Here is a 23,532-nt window from a genome sequence, read left to right on the forward strand (position 1 = left end):
CAATCGCTGAGCACTGTACCTAACTTGGGTCACTGTGGTCCTTCGCCCTGAAAAGAAGTATCTACTGGGAAATGTAGAGTACAGGGCCACCTACTCTTTAGGGAAACGTGGGAGTAGTTAAGAATGTGCGTTGAAAGCCAAAGGAGGAGCCTGATGCATGTTTTTGCAGTTTAATGAAAATGCATTTGAAATGGGGATGACATACGTTAAGTGACCTGTTTTGACTTATAAGCTTAACCCTGAATTCATGGTTATTCCTCCAGCTTTTATTTTTTTTTTTTTTGTCATTGATGTTTTATGTGTGTGTTGGGGGGTGAACAAGTTTTAGGTGTATTACAGGGTGTGCACAGGTCCTTGAAAACCCTTGAAATTTAAAAGTATGTTTTCAAAGCCCTTGAAAGCCCTGGAATTACTTTCTTCCCTTGAAAACCCTTGCATTTCTTGACCCCGCACAGCACGACTTCGTCGCAGTCACACCCTCTTGTGCATTTTCCCGTTCTCCTTTCCATCCCTAGTCTGTCGGTGCTGTCAGACTCGTGTTTGAGAAGAGTGGAAGGGAGATGGGAGAAAGCCGTTGCAATGGTGTGTAATGGTGTGGTGTTGTGGTGTAATCCTGCCGCATTGGGTGCAAGGCCCTCGCACTTTATCTTTGAAGTTAAACTACGGCAGGTGCAATCTATCCCACTGCAGGCGACACTATCAACTGCAGCGGCGGAGGGGGCATGAAAGCTTCACAGGCTTCGTTTTGTATCGTCAATGTAAAGGTACACATAGCATGAAAGTGTACCTTTGGTGACGGACTCGGAAATTAAAGAAAGAAAAAAAAATCTGTTTCCTCATAAAATTCATTTTTTTGTTTCAATTGTGTGATAATTCCAAAAGTCTTAAAGCTCCTTCCTTGCAAGAAAAATAAGTTAGCAACTGTACTTCATTGCATAAAAGTTCCAATTTCAATGTGGCGAAGTGCCAATTTTACCAACTTTGTTATCTCTAAGTTTAGCTGTAGTGTTCTGGAAACATTATGGTAAAAAATTTTTTACGTGGGATACCACTCTGCACCCTTTAAAAAGCTTTGACAGGGCCCTGAAGAAACTTGAATACCTTTGAATTTCTGTCTGAGACCTGTATGAACCCTGTATTACCATTGCTGAGCTACATACATTGTCTTTTGTGCATGGGCTTTTGCAGGTCTTGTGCAGTGTTCATTTTGAGCAAATGTTTGCTTGCTGTAATCGATAGTGGCCATTATATTTGGATGCGTGTCTTTTGCACTGTGGGGGAAAAACCCAATAGCATATGATGTGGTCACATGGAATGCAGTGACTTGGAAACTCGGAGGGAAGTGAAGAAAGAAGAGGGCGAGGCCTTTGCTCGTGAGCATGGCCTTATCTTCATGGAGACTTCTGCCAAGACTGCAGCCAACGTAGAAGAGGCTTTCATCAACACAGCCAAGGAGATCTATGAAAAGATCCAGGAAGGTGTATTTGACATAAACAATGAGGTAATGTATGGCTAGGTTCAGCCACCATCTTCAAATGTTGCAACATGTAGTTATTGTTTGCACATTTTTAAACACTTAACTGTGTGTAACGTCTCATAATAATAGTATTTCAGTCAAATAGACAGCTACTGGAGTGATAGCAAGTAAACTCTGTATGTGCTCAGTGCATTTAATATAGAAGTGTAGAAAAAGTGTGCCCTCTTACAGAGGAAGTTATAAAGAAATTAAGCTCTTGCTGTCCTCTAGCACAGCGTGTGTAATGTATCCGCATCCTTTGCAGAAAAGTACTATGTCATAGGTGAATGTGACCAACAACATATTGTTTGCAATATTGAGTTGTCATTTTTATCTAATTTTAATGTGCATATAATTTTGAAAATAAGAAAGCATGCTTATGATTTTCACTATCAGAATAAGATTAAATCTGCCGAATTTACCTTCACAACAAATATATTTGTATGTAATGTCCGTTGTCACTGTTAGATCTTCCTCCACTTGACTCACTGCGTTTATTGACTTGACTCCACTTGACTCACTGGTATTATGCATTTTTGTAATGAGCTTAATCTAGGCACGCATCGTGGTAGCTGAGTGGCTGTGGCAGCTGCATTCTGATGAGGGCGAATAGTAAAGAACCCCAGGTGGTAAACCCCAATGTGCCGTGCTTCATAATCAGATTGTGGTTTTGGCACGTAAAGCCCCTGTATTGAATTTGTTTAAATTCTTGCGAGTCACATTTTTCGGGGGAAATGTGTTCTGCCAGGGTCACATTATTTTGTTGCAGGTTAAAATTTTGCAGTGACTTATATAGAAAAGAACTAGCAAATAATTTTTTTATGAGCTAATAAAGCGGGAAAATTGTTGAATACGTAAATAAGCTATCATAATTAATTCTTTTTTTATTTAATAAAATTCACACAACCTAGCTATATCTTTTTAATAGGTTTGGCATAACTAGGGCCCATATTTTGAAACTTCACACTTCATTTTCCACTTTTATCACATGCTGCATCAAGGGTTCATCAGGGGCTCAAAGGGTGCATGAAGTGCCCTCTGAGCGACAGTAGAACCGATGATGAAGGGTCACAGTCATAAGAACATAAACTGAAGTGAATTGTTAGAGAATACTGCCCTAGGAAATACTGCATTTCCTATGACCTTATTCCCTAACAATACACTACACGAAAACCTTGTTAATTCGGACTCTCCATTTGGTCCCGGCAGGCATGTGCATTATTTAATGTAACGAAACTCTTGTTAATTTAGATGTATTTGGCCGCACATCGGTGAATTTAGACAACTCTCGGAGCTCGGCGAGCACCGCAAAAGAGCAAAAACGGCGGTAGCATCCACCGAAACAAAGCGGCGGCGGAGTTCACATCGCCATAGTCATCAGTGGAAATCGTGAATGGCAGCGATGCGAGAATGCTGCGTGACTATTTGTGCCTTTAAACGGCCCCGAACCACCATTTATCAAAGTGGAGAAAGGCATTTGAAGTGAAAATAGGCTAGTTCCGGAGAAGCGGAGTTATTGGCAATCAAACATAGCCTCCGCTGTGCTCCCGTTCCTTCATCAATGCCTCGCACTTTGAAGACTGCGGCGCAGTGAGGCATACCCACAATGCTCCGCCTTCTACATGTCACTGTGGCGCGCAGTTCAAATTTAATTTTAGATGTTAACGTAGACGTCACGACTTTCGCCTTTGCTGCCTATGACGCGCTAAACATAAGTAAAGCGCGGTTGTCCTCAGCGAGCCGCAGTGTACTTAGCCAGTAGACTCATGGCGTACCCTGCGGTGGCCACAGTATCTATGCCATGTGGTCGACTGCAGCTTGATGTCAGCTATCATCCAATAGCAGCTGTACAAGGGAATGATGAAATAAAGCGTCAGATTACAAAATAAAGCACCCATGAGAGTGAGCACAGGGCCTTCTGTTGAGAAGAGAGCGTTTAGAGAAAGGTGACTTCGCGATCCGTTTGCGAGCTCCATGCAATGCACACGACAGCAAAACTTGTCTGAGATGTTCACAGCAGCGTATGCTACCTGCCGACTATGTTATTTCACGAAGCCAGAGGAGTGGTTCAGGGCCCCTTTTAAAGTCTTTATTCTTACATTTACCGCCGTGCATAGCACCACATTGGCGGCGTGCCTTCATAACTGTGTAGTCTCCATGCATGATCGTGTCAATAGCGACCGCGGTTTCGTCCACAGGTTTAGCAAATGGTAGTTTCGTTTTCACTCAGTGCAAAGCTGTCAAAAATGAAGAGCACCCTTTACATCGCGATGGCCAGCAACACTGGTGAAAAAATAATCAGAATGTGCGTGCAGTAGTGAAAAGCAGGTCTCAGATGAAGACGAGGGCCGTAGCCGCGCTGCCAAGGAAATCGATCGCGAGGCCTTCGCCGCTGCGAGCGCTAATCAGTCACGAAATGACAAGAATTGCAGCTTCCGCACTGCTTTTGTGCAATATAGAAACAAGATTTCCCAATTCATTCAGTAAATAAGGGCGTGTTGATGTAGTAAGCATTTGTTTATTTTTTTTATATCCCCCATAACTCGGCATTTGGTTAGTGCGGTCATTTATTTTAGACCCGTGAAATCCAAATTAACAGGGTTTTACTGTACTTCCTTGCTTCCCGTTTCGACATCCTTTCACACCTCGAACTCACCAAGTTGCCTGTCTGGCACTGTACCAACTGCTTTTACATGTCATCGTGGCAAAGGGTGTGTCGTGGCTTCCTTCCTGCATCTCCCGTTGCCTCCTTCATTGTGCAAGCCACGCGGACATGCTGAAACCAGTTTTTTTTCTTGGGCTCCAGGCCGGGGCATCTTCGTCTACTGTGGAAACATAATCTTCAACCTGTGTGGCATCGAGAAAGCGAAAATCGTTATAAAGCAAGGCAGGCCATGTGAGCGCCCACAAGCAAACTGAATCGGGTGCACCCGTTAGTAAAACCAGAGTGAGAAACTTGCAGTAATCAATTGGTAGATTGCTAGAAGAGATTCTATCAGTTATTGCGCGTCTTGCAAAAATGAAACGCACATGTGGCAGTACCAATAGTTTGCAAGCGCCTGCCTATTAACAAAGATTGTACACTTGCAAAAAAGTTGTGCCAGTGTGCATCTTGCGGTAACACTGAATGATAAGAAACGGGATAGAAATTGGATAGCAATTGTAAAAGCACATCTTTGGCAGACAGATGAGCCCGATATCCGAATTGAGAGTTAGAAAAGAATGATTTTTCTTCGAGGAAGGGCTGCAGACGCCGCAAGAGTACAGGCTCCATGAGCTTACCAATGCAGGATGTTAGGTAGATGGGTTGTAAGTTTTCAACCTTAACAGGCTTGCCCGGTTTGGGGATCAGTGTGATGTCGGCAGGTCGCCATGCTTGGGGAAGCATGCCCTTGTGCCAGCAATCATTGAAGATATGGGTGACGTGGTTAATATCCGCGTCACTGAGGTTACGAAGGGTGGCGAATCGGATGTGGTCGGCTCCCGGTGCCGTGTTGCGGCGTAGGTCTTGTAGGACCACCCGCACCTCGTCAGATGTCAGATGACGCCATGGGAGTGACTGAATAACTGAACAGTGACACCGGCAGCGCCCCTTGCCTGGATTTTACGAGAGAAGTGAAACCGAAACTCTTGGAAACTGGTTGAAATTGCGAGGTTCACATGTTGGGCATGGGGTGGACCTTCAGAAATACGCTTTGGCGGAATATAATGACTCGGACTTCAAACCAAAGCTCACTAGTGAACAGCTGGTGTAATTTTCTGTTAATTATCACCGCTCAGCACTGTCACATGTGAAAGCCGGCGATATTATTTAATTCTTAACTTGCTGGGAGCGATTTGATTACAAAATTTTGATGCTAGTACAGTCGCCGACTGATTTTTCGTACTCCAAAAATTCGGACATGCTCGATTATTCGGTCTGCTTCGCGGCACCGCCATTCTCCCCATAGACCATAATGTATAATAACTGCCGAAAGTTCGGACACCTTGCAACCTCTCGTCTGATTTTTTGGACACTCCTTGAGCCAACTTGATCCAGAGCACCATGCACCGACTCTGACCGGTGCACGGTTCGACTTGCTGAACACCATTTTTGTTTTGAACGGAGCCTCCTTGCTGCCCCACGAAGTGGCGCTACTGCAAATCCCCGCTCGTCATCATCGTTTCTGCCTGGTTCGTGGCCACAGCAGTTCCGGTCTCGGCTTAGTAAGCCATGTCAAGACAATCCAGCAGCTGATTTGTTTCTTTCTTCGTGCACGATGCTGCAAGTAGGCCACGTTTTTCCTTTGCGACTGGTGTCAGCATGACGATGTGGTGGTGTTTGCTTTGTGTGATGTGTCGAGGTTGTGGCGATCCAACGCGCCATACAGAAACATTGCATCAAGTGTCTAATGGCGCCGACAGTGCCTGCATAGACTGCGCTGGGGAATGCCGGCAAGCGGGTGCCAGGAGGCCTAGGATTTGCCGCCTTCCGATGTGCCCCCTACTGACGCCGAAATTGTTCTGCCGAGACCTGCGCAGTGGTTGCATTGCGATTCCAGACACCGTCTCATTACAGTTTCACAGGTGCTGACACTGCTGTACTGACATGCGCAGAACTTGACAACGGCGAGATCATTCGTCAGGTTTCTGCGGCACCGCTGGACCATGACTCAGAGTCGGAAGATGACGCACCATGTGCCATGCTGCCGTCACATGTGGAGCTTGTACAAGCAGTGTCTGTGCTTTCAGCCGCCTATAGTAACCGTACGACCCTCTCCGAGATTCAGGCTTATTTGATTGCGCGTAAACGGAACAGTGTGCAACGGCGCATTCACGATTTTTTCAAGCCTACTGCCGAGCCCGAATAAGTGCATGGAAATAAAGGATTTTTTTTTCTTAATCTGCTTTTCCTGACACCTGTTTATTAGGACATTTCTGCAGTCCCCGTGAGGTCCGAATAAACGGTCGGCGACTGTACAGCGTAATCGTGAGCGGCATGCTTTTTTCTTGAGTGCAGCAGAAGGCGACAGCCATGCCTCTTTTCGCTACAACATACACACATTAGTTCACAAAAAGGTGGTTCAAAAATCGCAACATTGCTGGAGCGCGAAAACTTAAACTGATTCTGAAAGTTCAGTGCCTGTGCTAACGCGTGGATGGCCTTAAATGGATAAGAAACAGCTCCAGATTGTTGAAATCGGTGATCTGATGCATCGATCACCGGTGATCGATTTGAATAGGTGTGGTAACGAAAGAGTTGAGCACAGTGTCACGCTCACATGCAAACATGAACACATCTCACTCGATGACCATGGGCACTCACTGTCAAAACACTGGCATGAGGAATCACGGCAGCAGCAGCGAGCGAATTAACCTTCGTGCTGCCCAACTATGTGACTGGAACACAGCGCGCACAAAGCTATCATCTCTCATCGCACCTAGACTGTCCATCGCAGATCGCTTACAGCGTAGGGCCTGCGCCATACACAGCTGCTGCCGTGTTTCATATAATTGCTATCGCAATAAGAAAGTATGGATTGCAGATTAAACATAATAGATGAAGCACGAAGATCGGACAAATCCGTGTCCTATCATTCTCATGGTGGCGAAATGATGGCAGCACCAAAGTTCCCTCTAGTAATTGTAAGAAACTCTATGGCTCTGACCACTGACAAAGTGCGAAAAGCGTGAAAAGGAATAGCATAAAAAGCATCGCTCAAAAATTGCTGCCACAGGCTGTGTAGACCAAAGCTGTGTGCGTAACAAGGCGTTCGCAAATTTGGGCCGTATTCTCGAACTACCACTTAGAAGATATGTTCACTTTTGCGATATGTGGGGTGACTATCCCCAGACACGCACACTCGCGGCAGTGCTTCTGCACTGCGATAAGATAGCCTGCTTGGCACCGTGTCAAGAATGCCGTTGCTCGTAGACGCCGATGCGTCTTGGGCTAGTCAAGCGAAATGGAAAGTATCCCCGACAGTGACGATCTGAGAATACAGCGCACCATTCTTTGGCCACTTGTGGAACAAAATCACTTATTTTTTGCCGAATCCAGTATTTCAGACGACTAAAGTAGAACCTTATTGGACACATTCCTGTTATGTACGTTTTTCCGGTGCCAACGTCCGTAATCGAGAACTTAAAAAATGGTCCGAGTTACGTTCACTTTTGACCGGTTCATACATTCCCAAACTCCAATCACATGATATGTTTTCTGGCCACTAGATCCCATGTAAACAAGAAGGTGGTGCGCAAGGCGCGCACGATCGAGAACAGTATATAGAGTAAAACCTTGTTAATTCGAAGTCATCGGGACCGAAAAGAAATCTTCGAATTAAGCAGGTTTTCGAATTAACTGAACACACAAAAAAATGCAACCCAGGCAAAAAGTTTTGCTGCAGGAATGCGCTACCTTTATTCGGCAATCTTTGGATTACTTAAAGTAACCATAGATGTTGTTTTGCCACGTCCTGCACTTCGAGGCTCCAAGGGTAATGTTTTCTAGTTGGCCAACTACGTGCAGCATTTGAGAATTTCTACCGTAGCACTCAACAAAACTGCGGATAATGTTCAGCGATCCAATAACTTCCCCGAGGGTGGGTGCTCAGGAGGGCTCATTACTGTCGTCGTCGTCACTGTCATCGCATATGGTCGCATCAGCAGTAGCTTCACTCTCCAAGTCTGAGTGGCACGTTTGTTGATCATTTTCAAAGTTCAGATACGCGGCGAAGCCAACTACACCGGGTTCACTATCCTCTGTGTAGAGTGCATTGATGTGGTCACAATCCTCGGCTGCTTCTTCATCAAGTGCACATGAATAGTCAGCATCAGCATCGACGGTGCTTTCCTTTGAGAAGCCAGCGTGCTCAAAACACCGCATGATCAAACTGGCTTCCGCTTGCTTCCATGCATACACAATAAGACATGGTCTAGAGGAGGAGGATGGAGTACTTCTTGCCGTTGTCGTAGCAAAGGAGCATGCGCTTGAGCAGGTGGTGGCGGTAAATCTTCATGTGGTGAATGACGCCTTAGCCCATTGGCTGCGAGGTCGACCTGGTGTTTGGAGGAAGAAATCCTGATGGCTTTCAGGTGTGGGATGTCACCATGCGTCAGGCAATTATCAACAACAAAGAGTACATTCCTGCCTGTGGCCGTGAACTTGCGGTCAAGCTGCCAAACGTAATCTTCAAATATTGCGCCTGTGACCCAGGCTTTCTTGTTGTGCCGGTAGATAAACTCATCCCTTGGCAACAGCTCTGCATTTTTAAAGCAGCGAGGCTTCCCACTCTTTCCAACTACGAGTAGCAGCAGCTTGTGTTTGCCGCACATGTTCGCGCTGAACAGAACATTAATTCTTTGCTTACCCTGTTTTTAACCCTTGACCGCAGTGTCCTTCGCAGCGAACGTTTTTGTGGCCGGCATCATGTAAGAAAGGGCTGCCTCGTCAAGGTTGTACACATCTGCACCGTACTCACTAAGCAACGGAGCCAACGTGTGTTTCCTCCAGTCGTCAACGACACTCTCATTTGCACTTCTGTTCTCGCCAAAGATGGCTACAAAGGTCAAATTATTACGCTCTTTAAAACAGCTGAACCAAGTAGAGCCTAGTCGTTAACCTTCTCCCACAGTATCGGTCATTAACGGGAAGGTGGGCTGCATTTGCTTTCTGCAGCCAGCGAAGTAAAGCTGATTCCACATCTTGGTATGTGGGAGCCCGTACGTTGAAGAATATGTCTTGCTGTAGGCCTCCAGTACCTTCGACTTGTTCTTCAATACTGTGGACAACATCGAGAGGGGCATGCGGTACCTTTCAGCCAATTCGGTCTTGGAACACGTGTTCTTACCCGCTTCTTGGATCAAGCAGAACTTCTGCTGCAGTGTTACAGTCTTATACTTTGGCATCTTCGCTCACTGGCATTTCTGCACAGTTCAGAAAAAAAACACCACACTAGCAGCAACACCCCTAACGACTGTACACAAAGAAACGGCACAGACCAGCGTTGCGTGTACACACATCGCCGCAGGCGCGGAGAGAGAATGGGCGAACGGCAGCCAGTGGCAGTGGCACGGAACACGCACTGACGCTGCGACTGTGAGGAGCGTGCGGAGTGGGGGACGAGAGCACATGACAAAAACCGGTATGCCCGCTGCATTGCAATGAAGCACATCTTCTCCTCTGCAGGCTCGCGTTTCGGCGGTGTGCGGGGCTTACCGTGGACTGATTTTTGTGCTAGCAGTACTACATGTCAGGCGCTTCGTCTATAAATACCGTATTTAAACGATTGTAAGTCGACCCCGCCATATCGCGTGACAGGAAAAAAAAAAAGAGAGCATACCCGAGGGCGCATTCGAAAACGAAAATTTATTAGTAGCTGACATGGTCACTGGACTACTCGTCTTCAATAGTGTTGCCATCGTCATTGTTGCTGCGGTCCCACAGCGCGTCGTGGTCCAGCGAAATTTTATATTTGGCAAACGACCACACCACGACATCTTGTGAAACAGCAGCCCACGCCGAATGCACCCAACCACACGCAGCCGTCAGGGAGGCTCTTTTTACAGGTCCGGTTGGGGTAATTTCGCGGTATTCTGCCGCCAGCCACTCGTACTCACGGTGGAACAGGGCCTTAAAAGGCGAAGATCCGGGCTTGTTACATGACCGTCGCACTTCACTGACAGGGACCGATCACGCATTTCAGTGACGTACTCCGCAAGCTTATCCTATGGCTCCGGAAAGCGTCCATACTTCGGCATGTGGGAAATTTCTCACTTGCCGTCACAGGTGACAGTTTCGCTTCGCTGCAGTCGCCACGCTCGCACCACCCGTTCAGAAACATAGAAATTGCGGCCCGCTGCGCAGGAATTCGTTTCTTCGGCGTAAAGGATGGCAGCCCTCTTGAACACTGCTGTGAACGAGTGCCGAACGATTAGTGGGCCTGGAGCACTCATGACGAATGGGGAAGCATACAAGTAGCACGTAGCCGGCAGTCAAGTGGAACGCGTCAAACCAATGCCTTTCGTCAAGAAAGCTAAGCGCAACAGGCAAAGAGAAACCCGCGAGCGGTGCCTGCTCTTCCATGAACTACCGATGCTCCCCGCAAGCGCCGCCGTTCTGAGGGTGCCACCGCAAATAGGAACAGCGGTGCTTCCATCAACTATTGACCCCCCCCCCCCCTGCCTTGAGTGTTGCGTGCACTGTAAAACTCTCAAAAACGTTGAAAAACCCTTCCGAAAAGCGAACAAACACGCGAGATAGTGAAAAGATACGCGTAGGGCCATAGAGCAAACAAAATCATAACTATGTTGTAGCTCCCGTTGGTCTCGCTATTTTGGCGGTGCCATGTTTTGGTTTCGATTGTAAGTCGACCCCCCAACTTCAAACTTCCAAATTTAAAAAATGTGGTCGACTTACAATCATGTAAATACGGTAATCGCAATTGCTATGTGGCGTCGCCTTGTGGCTCTGAATGGCCGTTGTTTTGTCGGGTTTGCGGGGAAATGAGGATCAGGAATTGCCGCATAGCACTCCAAATCTTCAAATTAACCGGTTTGGCCTAGGTCGCTAGTTCGAATTATCTGGTCAAATTTACATTGGAAAATATGGGACTGCAGAAAACCTTCGAATTATCCGGGATTTCGAATTAACCAAGTTTGAATTAGGTTTTACTGTAGCTGCCCGCTGCGGCAGCTTCACTGCAATACTCGCCTGCCCGTCTCGCATGAACACACCGGCGCACACCCAGTTTCTAATTGTGGTACCAGCAAATCATCTCCAGGGTCATTGCACGCGGCATTCACAGCTATCACCGCCAATCCTATTGCAGTAAGCATCTTCACCTATTGATGTGTGGTGCTGTCGGAAGTGTAGCGCACGCTTGTAATAGGCAATAACCGAAACGCCAGGGTGTCTACCAACCGGGAAAACCGGGAATTCTCAGGGATTTTGAATAGTCTGGAAATACTCAGGTAAAACTCGGGGAATTTGTGCTTCTATCAGGGAAAATTAGCTAATTTTATTGAAAGGGGACGAAAGTCGCGCAAATACTGGCTGGAGTAACAGAGGAATGGTAACGAATTGTCTTTGACATCGTGTCGTCGGCTGGAAGAGTTGCCAGTGTACAGTCAAGGATCGATTTTCCAGATGCCCGGTTTTTGGGGCGCCCCAACACGTATCTCATAGTCAGTGTATAAGAATGTCTGAAATTTCGGACGCAAGAACCCTTCGCCGTCAGATTTTTCGTCATTCTCGCATTGTCCGCAGGTCCAAAACGGCATTGGCCAAAGCCAAGTCTGTCTCGGAACTGGCGCTCTCGCACACAGATCTGCTGGCAGCCGTGGCCACCACCGCGGCAACGCTAGGCCTAGCTGCTTCGACGTTCGCTATTAAGTTTCTTGCCATTCGGTGCCATGTTTTAGAGCGCAGCTCTTTGGCGTCCGTTCCTGGGTTTCTCGTCGTCGTCGGCGTTGTCGTCGGCCTCGTAACCAGCTCCGCCCCCCTTTCATCCCCCCAGCGCTAGCAGCGACCGACTGATACCGCTGGATGCCGCTGACGCCGCTAGAGAGTCAAGATAACGTGACTGCATAGAACACCGTCGCCGCCATGCAGAAAGAGGAGGAAAGGGCCCCCCCCCCTGTTCTTGTGTGGCGGATAGGGTGCTCTTCAGTTGCCGACGCGCCGGTTATTTCACGTAGGCCCCGGCACGTCGACGAATAGGTGACCACCTTCCCACGGCTAGACCTGGTTCTTAGCGCTGCGGAAGCGAGGGTATCATATTGTTTGTGTCGGCATCGGCGGCGTTGTCCCTGAAACCAACTCCGCAGCTGGGGTTGACTCACTATCGGCGTCAGCGGCATCAGTCAGTCGCTGCTATCTCTTCCCTCCTCCCTTTATCGTGTTGTCCGCTTGCTGCGCGCGCTTCTGCCCCCATCGTTTGCCGCTGGGTGTACACGCCGCCCCCCTCCCCCCTCTTCCTGCGAGTCTCCGGTTGTCAAAGCGCCGGCTCGAACTTAATTCCTTTCTTCGCTCCTCCTCCAATGCAACCCCTGTGCGGTGGCAATCAGAGAGCCAGATCGGTGGCAGCGGATCTGTATATGTGCACCGCCCGAGCCGAAATTGCCGCTGCCGTTCGCCCTGTGCGGTGGCAATCAGAGAGCCAGATCGGTGGCGGCTTGACATAAAGACAAACAGCAATTTCCTAACACTTATGCGGGAGAACATCCCGTTCCTCTCGCTCGTAACGCGTCCCACGGCTGTGACAACCTCGCGAGGCACTTGTATAGATCTCGTCTTTGAGAATCAAGCATTGGTGTACCAAGTCGAACATATATCAGTCTATTTCTCCAACCACAAAGCTTCCTTCATGACTGTCAAGAACTGTTAGTGGAGTCTTTGTTAAAGGAATACGTGTGAAAAATAAAAAAAAAATTCTGTGATAGCGCATACATGTGTTGCTCGATTTCTTTGCCTCAATCTATCGAAAAGGTGAAACAGCTTATTTGCTGCGCTCAAATTTCGCATTAGGAAGTAACGTAATCGTCGGTAATTTTTTTTCATCAAAATAATTCACCGCTGCCAGCAATGACACCTAAGGTCCCTGAATAAAACTAAAAGGTAGTGACATGCTTTTATCTTGCCGCCGCTTCTGCTTCGAGGAACATGCGAGGAGGCAGGAGAGAAGGTCTAAGTCTCCCATTTTGGTTGAGTGCCGTCACGTGGTATTTTTCCCACGCTTTTCTCTGTTTTTTCTCCTTTTCCACATCTCGGTGCATTCACCACCATGACAGTTGGCCATCGAGTTTCTGTGGCGAGGATTTCGCAAGGGATTTCGTATGTTCTGGCTAAGTTTCGTACCTAACTGCGTCATTGAATAACACAGTTTTTGTTTTATGTTAGGGATTGATTTTAAGACTACTGGAGGTGCAAACGTGTACGAACGGAGCTTTTTTCTTTGTAGACAGGGTACGCAGCTCAGGCATAGGTAAGCTTATGCAAGGGTGCTATTCTCTGTGCTCGTTAAGATTTGTTTTCCTGATCGCACTATCATCAACAGGTGTATGAAACTATGGAGTGTGTAGGCTGTGTTCTGTCATATATTGTGCTAGAAACATACCATATTTACTTGAATAATGATCGCACTCGCGTAACGATCGAACCCCTGAATTTTGTCAAAATTTGCTCTTTTTTATTTCCCTTGTAGTGATTACACCCCGAACTTGCCGCAGCGATATGTGTTGTGCCAAGTTTAGCTAATTTTGATGGCGTTATCTGTCGAATGCTAGGTGAACGACAAACCAAGCGGTTTGCACGCACCAACCATTATCAAGCAGATGCCCCATTTCATTCCTTTCATCACTTTCCGCACTTCCATGACAAAAATAAAAGGCTACAACCAAACTCGCCTTTATTATGTGTAGGCTTTATAATGGCTGTGGTCAAAAACAACAAAAAAGGCGCCTTTCGTTTCTTCTCGTCTGCACTCGTGGGCACGCAACAAATTGCGAGTGGCAACGATAGCAGCCAGGTTTACACTGATACGTTAGAAGTGTACCCTCTTCATACGCCGACGCTTGTAACATGGCTAAGATATTCGCCCACCCTTAGCAGAAACGTGCCGTTAGGATAGTAGAGAAGACAAATACCGCAGTTTCCGCAGCATGCCCGCCATGTGTTCCAATGTCACTGGCAGATAAGCATGCCCATTTGTTTCAGTCCCCTCAAAGTGGACATGGCTAGCTACATTATTGCCGCAAACTTGCCGATATTAACGATATTATTCATTACTGACACGGAAGAAACTGTTTCAATGCACATAATGTATTCACGAAAAGAATAAAAATCGCGTTCGGCTTGCTCTGCCGGCCGCCATCTTTGTTTTGGTGTCCCGCACCACATACAGGGGCAGCCGCCTATTTGTTGACCTGTTGCCATCTCGCAGCAGATGCTAGATCAAAAAAAAAATCTTTTTTTTTTTTTTTCGGAAAATTTAACTCTCTTAATGATCGCACCCCTGAATTTGCATCAATTTTTTTTTTTAACAAAAAAGTGCGATCATTATGCGAGTAAATACGGTAACACCTGTTATTGTTGTAATACTGAGAGTGCGTAACTTTGTCAGTCCATACGTTCTTTTTTTAGGCGCTGCAAATATATTTTGCGAGGACAAGCTCTTCACTACCAGTGCAAGTGATTTTGCTTGTTGTGAGTAGGCTTTCTCCGCAGGATAAAGTGGTGCACGAGTTTGTTGGCTCACATTGACTTGGAACTACGTAAAAAAATGGGGGAAAGTGCTCATTGATGGAAACAATTTCTATGTAATTTCTTGTCCTTGCATATGCTTTGTTCCCAAATGAAGTACAGGTTCCGCTTAGATGTTTTCGCTTCAGAGCCAATGGACCAGTTTCACTGCATAAAGAGATGTCAGCGTCGTGACGAAACGAAGAAAATAGCTGAGACACTAACGTTGATCGCGAATGTTTCTACATGACGCTCACGTCATGCAGGCGAATATGTCACATGCCTTGCGTTTGGTCATCATGGTACTAAGATGACTAAATGATGAAGCTACACAAGCTGGACACACGGTAGTCAATTGGGTGCATGCAAGTACACACGTACACACTTCGAGCATCGCAAATGCATCCGAGTTGATTAATTGGCAGCTACATAGTGCTGCACAAACATGAGCGCATCGCCTTTGGCTTGTACCGGCGAAACCTTCATCACACTCTTTTCTTGCCGGGCAAGTGTCTAGGAAGCCAAATAAAGAATCTGGTCAATGCAATAGAAATAACTCGCGAAGCGGGTTGATATGTGCAAGCTGCGACAGTGTTTTTGCCTACGAGTACAATGCATGGCCGTGGACGACATGACACTCAAACAAAGCTCTGGCATGTATATAAACATCGTGTACATTACCTATACATTATTGGCGAGACAAAGAATTCTGATTTTTGTGCTGGTACTCGACATTAAAAGGAATTTGTCCACCAAACTAGCCTCAAAAGCCTTCTAACTGGAAGCAAGCAGCCAACCCGAAGCCACAAAAGAAGCTTGCAGTTACGCGCCAAAAAAGCAGAAAAAACATCTGTTTCTGCCAGTTTTATAGTGTTCCATCACTTTTCCTAGTACAGCACACAATAATCAATAAAATTCATGCGCAAACACCCAACAACAATTTTAATGTCTCACCTTGTGCAACTATATAGGCTACTTCTGAGCGAACGACCAAACTGCAAGGGTGAGCTACAAGAGAAAGAGCGAGCTGCAAGAAGGCCTGGAGAAGGAGAGGCTGGGCAAGGAGGAATGTCGCTACCTTTTAGTTTCAGGAACCTTAATGTACCTTTGGCACCTTTGTAAGAGAATGCACCGAGTGCATTCCCTAGCGGCACCGGTGCAGGCAAAGTAGGTCATGCACAGTGGGTCCATAGCCCACGCCAGTGCTTTGTTTCCATATATAGTATCGGTTGATGTACTCGCTGCATGCCCGGTCGCCACTGTGGAGCACATCTGCTGTGAAATATGTCTGCTGGCTATCAATGCCGACATTGTTTCAGGAACTGGAATAGAAAATGGGCTGCAGGTAGGCACTGGATGCCAACCTTAATGCTCTAATAAGTGCCGCTCGTGCACGTCAGAAGCACACAAGAGCTGAGATGACCTGTCCATTTCTTATCACAAGTGCCATCTGAGTCTGTGTTGATAATGTTTTTAAACATAATGTTTTAACAGCGATGCTCTTGCATGTAGGATTTTTTATGTTGCATTTCTCAACGTGTGGCTGCTGATATTTCATTTTTTATGGGGTGCCATTTTCCATTTTTGGACCTAATGTGTAGCAAGCACTATATAAGTGCCATGCCCAAGTATACTCATCTGGTCGCTAACCCCTGGCGGTCATGCCCAAGATAATTTGTGAACCTGAAACATCTGTAAACCGGTTGGGTCATTTACTTGGAAGTTGGTTAAACTAAAATTTTATGGTAGGCTGTATTTTTGTTGACAGATGGCATTGCCAAGTTTATCGACTGTCTGTGTTGCTTGCCCACGCATTTCTTAAACAATGCACATTGTTTCAGAAGGCTTTGAGGTTTATTACAAGGTGTTTTCAAGGGACAATGACAGCAACACAAAGGCTATGTTTCCTTACGAACACTAATTATCCTACTTAAAATTAATTAGCGTGTCTTAAATTTTGGTTGAATTTTCACATTAAAAATTTCTTAAAAGTGTTCTAATGTGTTAAGACAAAAACTGAATTTGTGCACATGGGAAAAAAACAGATGCTCAAAGGGTAAATAAGTGCTGTTACTGTGTCCAGCTGCAGTTCTGCATCAGTTTTAGTCCTGTCAAGTGCATTGATGATGTGTATAGATAGCCTTTTCCCTTGCGTTTCAGGCCAATGGCATCAAGATTGGTCCCCAGCATTCGCCAACCAGTCCCAGCATGCCGTCGAGTGGTGGTGGAGCAAGTGCCGGTGGTGGCTGCTGCTGAGCTGCATGCAGCATTAATGAAAAACAGCTCACAGTGGGCGTTTTTTCTTTGGCAACACCGATACACACGTACATATATATAATGTAATGGTACATGTGTGCATGTGTGTGTAAATACACAAAAGATATCTATGTACATGTATTATTCAGTCTCCATGGGTGTATACACAGCATGCTGAAGAAAACATTGGGAAGCTTGGGGAAGGGATGTGAAAAGTAGAGAGAATGTTAAGTATTTCTCTGTTTTTCTTGCAGATCCCAGCACTTTTTTCTTGCCTGGTTGGTTTGTGCTCTAACTTTGCACCTACTTTTATTTTTGTGAAAATTATCACCTGCGAGCTCCTGTATGAATGTGCAGTCTGAGCGAAAAAAGTATCTGCAGTTGGAGTGTCTCATTTTCTTGTCTGCAAGAAATATGTGAAATCCTGCAAAAAGAAAGCCAAAGTTTCAAAGGGGCATGTGCAAAATTGCTCGTTCTGTGTACATTTATGCCTTGCTTTTCCAGGGTGCGTTTCCTAATAGAAAATGCTCAGCCTCTTCTCGTATGCTGCTATGCTAGTGCTGTTAAAAGAGCCTCGCACCGACATTATTTTCTTCTTTTTCGTGAAACACTTCTGTGTTTGATCTGAATCACTATATTTTTGTGATGCAGTACTAGTCATAAACATTCCCCACTCTGTACTAGTTTGTTGTGTGGCATGGAATTGGGACAAAAAATGCTTCAGTGTTCAGCGTGCAAGCTTCAGCCTTTCATGGTCCATGAACTTCTCGTGAGCTGATGTTTGAAGCACAAAATTTTGTTGTCTTTGCTATTTATGCTTGCCAAGTGTACATATTGTTTTTCAATGCAAAAAATTCGATAAAGGCTTGTGTGACTGTGCTACAAGTGAGCTCTTTGAAGGTAGCTTGGGCGATTGTGGCAGTGAGTTGGAAAAGCAAGTTTTTATGAGAAGTGAGTGATGTATTGGTACTGGCATTCTATCCTGTGCTTAACCCTGTTAGCTGGCATACTTGTCTGTTTGGAATAAATTGGTTTTAACCTAAGACCTTACCTGTTTATGTTGCATTTGCCATTCATGCCTACACTGCTGAATCTTTGTAACGACATAGCATTTGAAGTGCGTGCGACGGCAGTTTCTGGAAAACTTTTTGGCAGTGGAATTGAAGAGTTGCGTGATATCTTGTATTTGTGTACTGGAATTTTAAAATTTTGGAGCATTTGTGGAAACTTCTGCGCACTGTGTTCTTGTGCAGCATCATGAACCTTATTCTTTTGTTTTGTGGGGATGACATGAGATCTTAGTTCATGTAACACCAGTATCTTGCTATTGCACAATCAGGGAGTATATTTATGAGCTTGGGGCCAACTTCAATTCCCTTATTCAGGTACATGTGAAATGCAAAAATGCACTTATTAGGCAACTAATGAATTGAGTTGGATGAAATTTGTTCATTTTATGAGAAAAGGCTCACTTCTATTGACTGTTGAAGGCATCATTTTGATTTTGGTTCTCGAACTTTTTACAAAAGGTGTTAAATTTCAGTAAATGTACAAAATAGACCTCTGTATATATATTCATACTCCATAACTGCACAAAAACAAGGTAACTGTGGCTGTTACTTCATCTAAAGTGGAAAACATGACGGATTAGTTGTCAGCTTAGGAATGTTTTACTCCATGCACTATGCACTTGTGATCTTGACTGGGTGCAGCCCTTCACAGGGGCAGGCCATTTCAGCGGTCTGTAATCCATATGATCTCTGTACCTGAAGAGAAAACTATCGTTTTCACAATGTATTTTCTTGCTCGTGCACATTTCACGCCTGGTACCCGTCTTGTCCCCAACTGCCAACGTTGCCACTGCCCAGGCTCTATTGAGCAGTACACCTGTGAATACAGTCAGTCGTTTCCCATGATGCCTGCGACTTTAAGGCCAACTGCAACGAAATTGTACATTGGGTAAATTGATTATAAATGTTGCAGGGTTGGTAATTGGAAATTATGGAGTATGGAGTAATTATGGAGTAATTATGGAGTAATTGTGGAGTTTTCTCGTTAGCCACCTTGAAATAGCATCTAAGCAGGGCAACCTGGTGGGCACCATGGGCACCTGGTGGTTAGTTGATTGATGTAAATCCCAGCACATCGTCACCAAGAGTTTATCAGCGTGCTGCGGGCACTGCCTAATCTCCGTGGTTGTGCTGAGCACAAACGCACATTTTACACAAGATTCTCTGTCTGAATTATCTGAAGCAGCCATTTTACGCTGTCCGAACTAGATTGCAGTTGATTTTCACAGCTTTTTATAAGAATGTCCAAAGATGCCATACTGCTTGTGGTTGGAATCAATGAAAACAAGCTGCAGTAATATATTTTTCTTTCTTTTTTCTTTCAATTTCATGGTGTCAAGTTCTTTAAGATGCTTTTTAAAAGTCCTCTCTACCAGTTAGTGCACAGTTCAGAGCAGTATACATTGCTCCCAACACTTAAGAATTTAGTTTTCTTTGCTTAGTAGACACCAAATCAAAGATTTCTCCATTTTTGCATATTTGGATAGCAGCTCCCAGGTAAACTTTCCTCGCAATGCCAAAGGCCGCCACTGGTCCTCGACAGCGTGAGGCATAAAGTTTGCCTTGCTGAAGGTTGGAGCTGTTGCGTTCTGCTGCAAGTCAAGCTGCCTGCCGCAGTCAATCGGATATCGTTCAATACTATTGTCCGAAAAGCTGCTTAACACTGCACATGCCAGAGGACGCTGGGCCCTTTCATTTATCCTACCACTATCGCCGACGCCAGCCAATAGGGCAAAAGAAAGAGTGAAAATGGAACTACCTTCCAAACGGCTGAGACTCATGTAAAACGTGGAGCTTTGCAACGCTTGTGATGCCACATTCGAGCGTGACCGTTGTCTCGTGATGGGCATTTCGAAGCGTCATCGTGAATCAATGCAAAGCTATTCAAACTTGTTTCTATTGTGTTTCTGCCATTAGCATTCCTTGATTGGTCAAAAACTTTAAAGCCACACCCACTTAGCCTGTCACTCGATGCCGCAAAAATGGCCCTTCTCAAAATGACATGTACTCGCTGCTTATGCATAATTAGCTTGCACAAAAGCAAATTATTTCAGTTCGGTGCCTTTATCATCATTAGCCGTGTGCTATTGGTAAAAAAACGTTTTGGGCAGCGCTCGCTTCGCCTGTCGCACGCCATCATGAAAACTTGCCACTTCAAAGTGACGTGTACGGATTGAACATGCAAAATTATGTCAAAACATTTTTTGGGGAAAGGAGGAAACAACTTTATTGATACCAAGGACTAGGTGAGGTCATGAGGGAATAAGTTTCAGGGGAAGAGGAAGACGGTGGGCCTTCGGGCCACTCTAGGTGGTCGAAAGTCCTTGTGCTTCGGCGACCCCTATGGCCCAGCATACGACCCGCAGTTGATGTTCCGGCTAAGAGCTGCGCAGAGCAGCCTTCCAACGTTCCTGTCGCTCAGCCCCCTCAAACGGGGGGAGTATGTGTGGGCAATAACACTATATATAATTAAAGTCAGCTCACGGACTCTAGCAGAAACAACAATGGAGTAAGGCGTCGCCTGGATGAACTAGAGAATTGATGCAATGAGAAACCAAAGTTCGTTTGGAGTCGACGCCAAACGACTTGCTTAGCCTGGGACAGATTTGTGAGGTGGAGGGTAGCTGATGGGGAAGTTGCAGTAGCGTAATTTCATGATATGTGAGTAGGCATTCTTGCACGCTGCGAAAGGAAGTTAGACCGTCCACTGCCAGGTTTACGAGTGCTCGGGCTTGTTTGTAGGCGGCTGCATTCCTGGGATGTCCACAGTGTACTGGAACCCATAGGATGGTGATTGTGTGTTTGGGAGGAGGGGTGGATTATAGGATACGATAGGTGGGTTCGTGAATTCAATGCAAAGTTGTGAATTGTTTTTGAATCTGAGCTGTATTCCGCCCGAGTGTGAGCAAGTGCTAGAGAAAGTGGTGACTTCTTCCGCCTCGATTGGTTGAGCCACTCAGTCGACAGTGGTGCAACAAAGTGGCTTATCGACATTAACCGAACTACCTCTCTGAAGGCAGGACAATGAAGGTATTCCGCACCATCTACATTAACAGTTGGGGTTGAAGGTGAATAGTGCTTATGGAGTGCTCTGGCTACCCTTCGGTCATAATTGTGGGTTGGATGGGTATTTTTCAGTAATGGTGGAATAGACTAATGCAGTCTGGGGGAGGGGGGGAGGAAGTGGTGGGGGTGGTGCATCCTATGAGTTATTTTGAGACTGAAGGAGCTGCCTGCCCCTTTCAGACTGGGAAAGACTGGTGTAATGGCTTCTGAGGTGTGCTTCGACTAATTCATCAGTTGTATTATGGAGAAGTTTACTCGTGGTACTCTTGGGAAGGTGCATGACAGCTTTATATGCTATGCCGATGAGGCGATCTACCTGTTGCCTCTCAAGGGATGACAGGTGCAGATAGGGGAAGGAGTAAGTTATCTTGCAGAGGCAGAACGCTTTGACCTGGGAGTGCGTGTCCGCTTCGCACATTCCCCTGTGGTGATTAAAAATCCTCCTTATAAGGGCGGAGGTATTGTGCACCGAACTCCATATGGCGCCTATATTGATGGAATTGCAACTGTTATTGGAAATGTGGAGGCCTAAAATTATTATGTTGTTTTCCTCTGGGATGAGTTTAGCATTCAGGTATATTGAAATTGCTAGAGGGGAAGGGTTTTTGGGCCGAATGAGAAGTTCACCTTGAGGAGCCGAGCAGCTGAAGCCAATACTCCGCTCATGTTCTTGGACCATTTTTGCTGCTCTTTGAAGGGTGTATTCGATTGTGCCACTGTTGCCTGTGGTGGTCCAGAGAATAATGTCATCAACCTATAGGGAGTGCTGTAGGGTCAGTATGGCGAATAATTTTTGCACAAGGGGGATTAGAGTTGCATTAAAAAGGAAAGGAGATGGGAGGCCCCTTGCGAAGTGCCCCTACTGCCGAGGGTGAGTCGAGGATTTAGCTGATCCCGAGGTGTATCTCGACAGTTCAATTGGTTAAAAAGGCAGTAACATATTGATAAGTGAGGGAAACCACATTGAGCTGACTGAGGTTTTGTAGAATAACTGTCACATATTTTCGAATGCCTTAGTCAGGTCAAGTGCCAATAATCCTTTGGTGAGATGTGGGAATTCGTAAGTTAGTACCTTTGCTTTGAGTTAGATCATTACATCTTGGGTGGAGAGCCCTGCTCTGAATCCAAACGTAGGACGGAGGAGGTGATTTTTCTCCATGAATCTGTTTAGGCGATTGAGGATTACATGTTCCATGAGTTTGCCTGCACATGAAGTGAGGGATATTGGGTGCAAATTAGCTAGGTCGAGTAGTCTGCCTGGCTTTGTGATGAAAGTAGCCTTTGCATGTTTCCATTGGGGAGGCAATGTGCCTTGTTCCTAGTGGTGGTTACGATGTTTGGTTAGGACCCTAATCAAGCCTGCAGCCAGGTTGCTTAGAGATTTGTTGGCGACGCAATCGGGGCCGGGTCCTGAGGTGGTCTATAGGGCTGTCTAATTCTGGCTTGGGGAGGCCTCCGTAGTCTGACATGCACTCGGTCGCGTGCTGCGGAAAGTAGGTATGGATTAGGATTTGTACTGCGTCCTGACCTCGCTGCTTCGTTAGGTGGTACACTGGGGTAATTAGTTTGCTAGTTTCCACCCTGGCTTTAGATGGTTCGAACAGGCTACGTAGGAAGGACCACGTTTATTTAAATTGAAGGCTTCCATCAAGCCTATTGCAGATCTGCGTCCAGTGTTGAGAGGCAAGGTTAATGGCTTGTTCTGTGATGAGGTGGAGGACGGTGGACATGCGGCACCGCAATATGCTTGGTTGTGCTTTTGTCTCGGCCAGCGTCTTTCCATACTTTGATAAGCTTCCCATAGGTGTAGCAAACAGCTGTCAACCGGCTCGTTTTCCTGCCCAGTCACTAGTTTCTGCTTAGTCGCTAATTTCTTATGTTTGTGTAACTGGGCGACCCATTCCTCGTAGTCTGAAATGGAGGTGGCTTGTTCCTGCTTTCTCATTTTTCTAAATTTATCCCAGTCTACAATAGGCTGTAGTTGGTACCACATTCTGAGATTACCTGCCTGAAGGGTGATGTCAATTATATAATGATAACTGCTTAGGATTATGCCAGTGTTCTGCCAGTGTGGCCAACGAATGTTTTTAACGAATGTTGAGGCCGGGCACGTGTCCCTGCTCACGCCATTTCCTATACAGGTAGCTTTCGTGGTGTCCGTGGCAAGGGATAGCTTGTACTGCTGGATGAAGTCGTAGAGTTGTCTTCTTTTGATAGTGGGGGCCCTGTAGGGAGAGGGCCATAGATTTCGATTGGTTCATGGCACATAATGGGTAGGGGAGATTTGGGTTGTGTTAGTGCATTTAAGTGCTCGAGTATTAAGGACATTTGTTGTTTGAGGTTCTGGTTTTCTTTGGTGAGGCGGTCTATAGTGAAATGACAGTAAAGTTCTTGGGAATCTGAGC

The 23,532-nt window shown here is 46.0% G+C and overlaps 1 protein-coding gene across 1 annotated transcript in view; it reads left to right on the forward strand.

The window, feature by feature from the left end:
- Positions 1-18,036, forward strand: part of Rab2 (RAS oncogene family member Rab2) — a 34,215-nt gene extending 16,179 nt beyond the window's left edge. The window contains exons 6-7 of the mRNA XM_075673542.1: positions 1,321-1,501; positions 16,896-18,036. Of these exons, the coding sequence (XP_075529657.1) occupies positions 1,321-1,501; positions 16,896-16,991 (277 nt within the window). The 3' untranslated portion in view covers positions 16,992-18,036. The remainder of the gene's footprint in view (positions 1-1,320; positions 1,502-16,895) is intronic.
- Positions 18,037-23,532: the final 5,496 nt, after the last annotated feature.

The sequence above is a fragment of the Dermacentor variabilis genome, chromosome 1, assembly GCF_050947875.1.
Source record: "Dermacentor variabilis isolate Ectoservices chromosome 1, ASM5094787v1, whole genome shotgun sequence".
NCBI lineage: Eukaryota > Metazoa > Arthropoda > Arachnida > Ixodida > Ixodidae > Dermacentor > Dermacentor variabilis.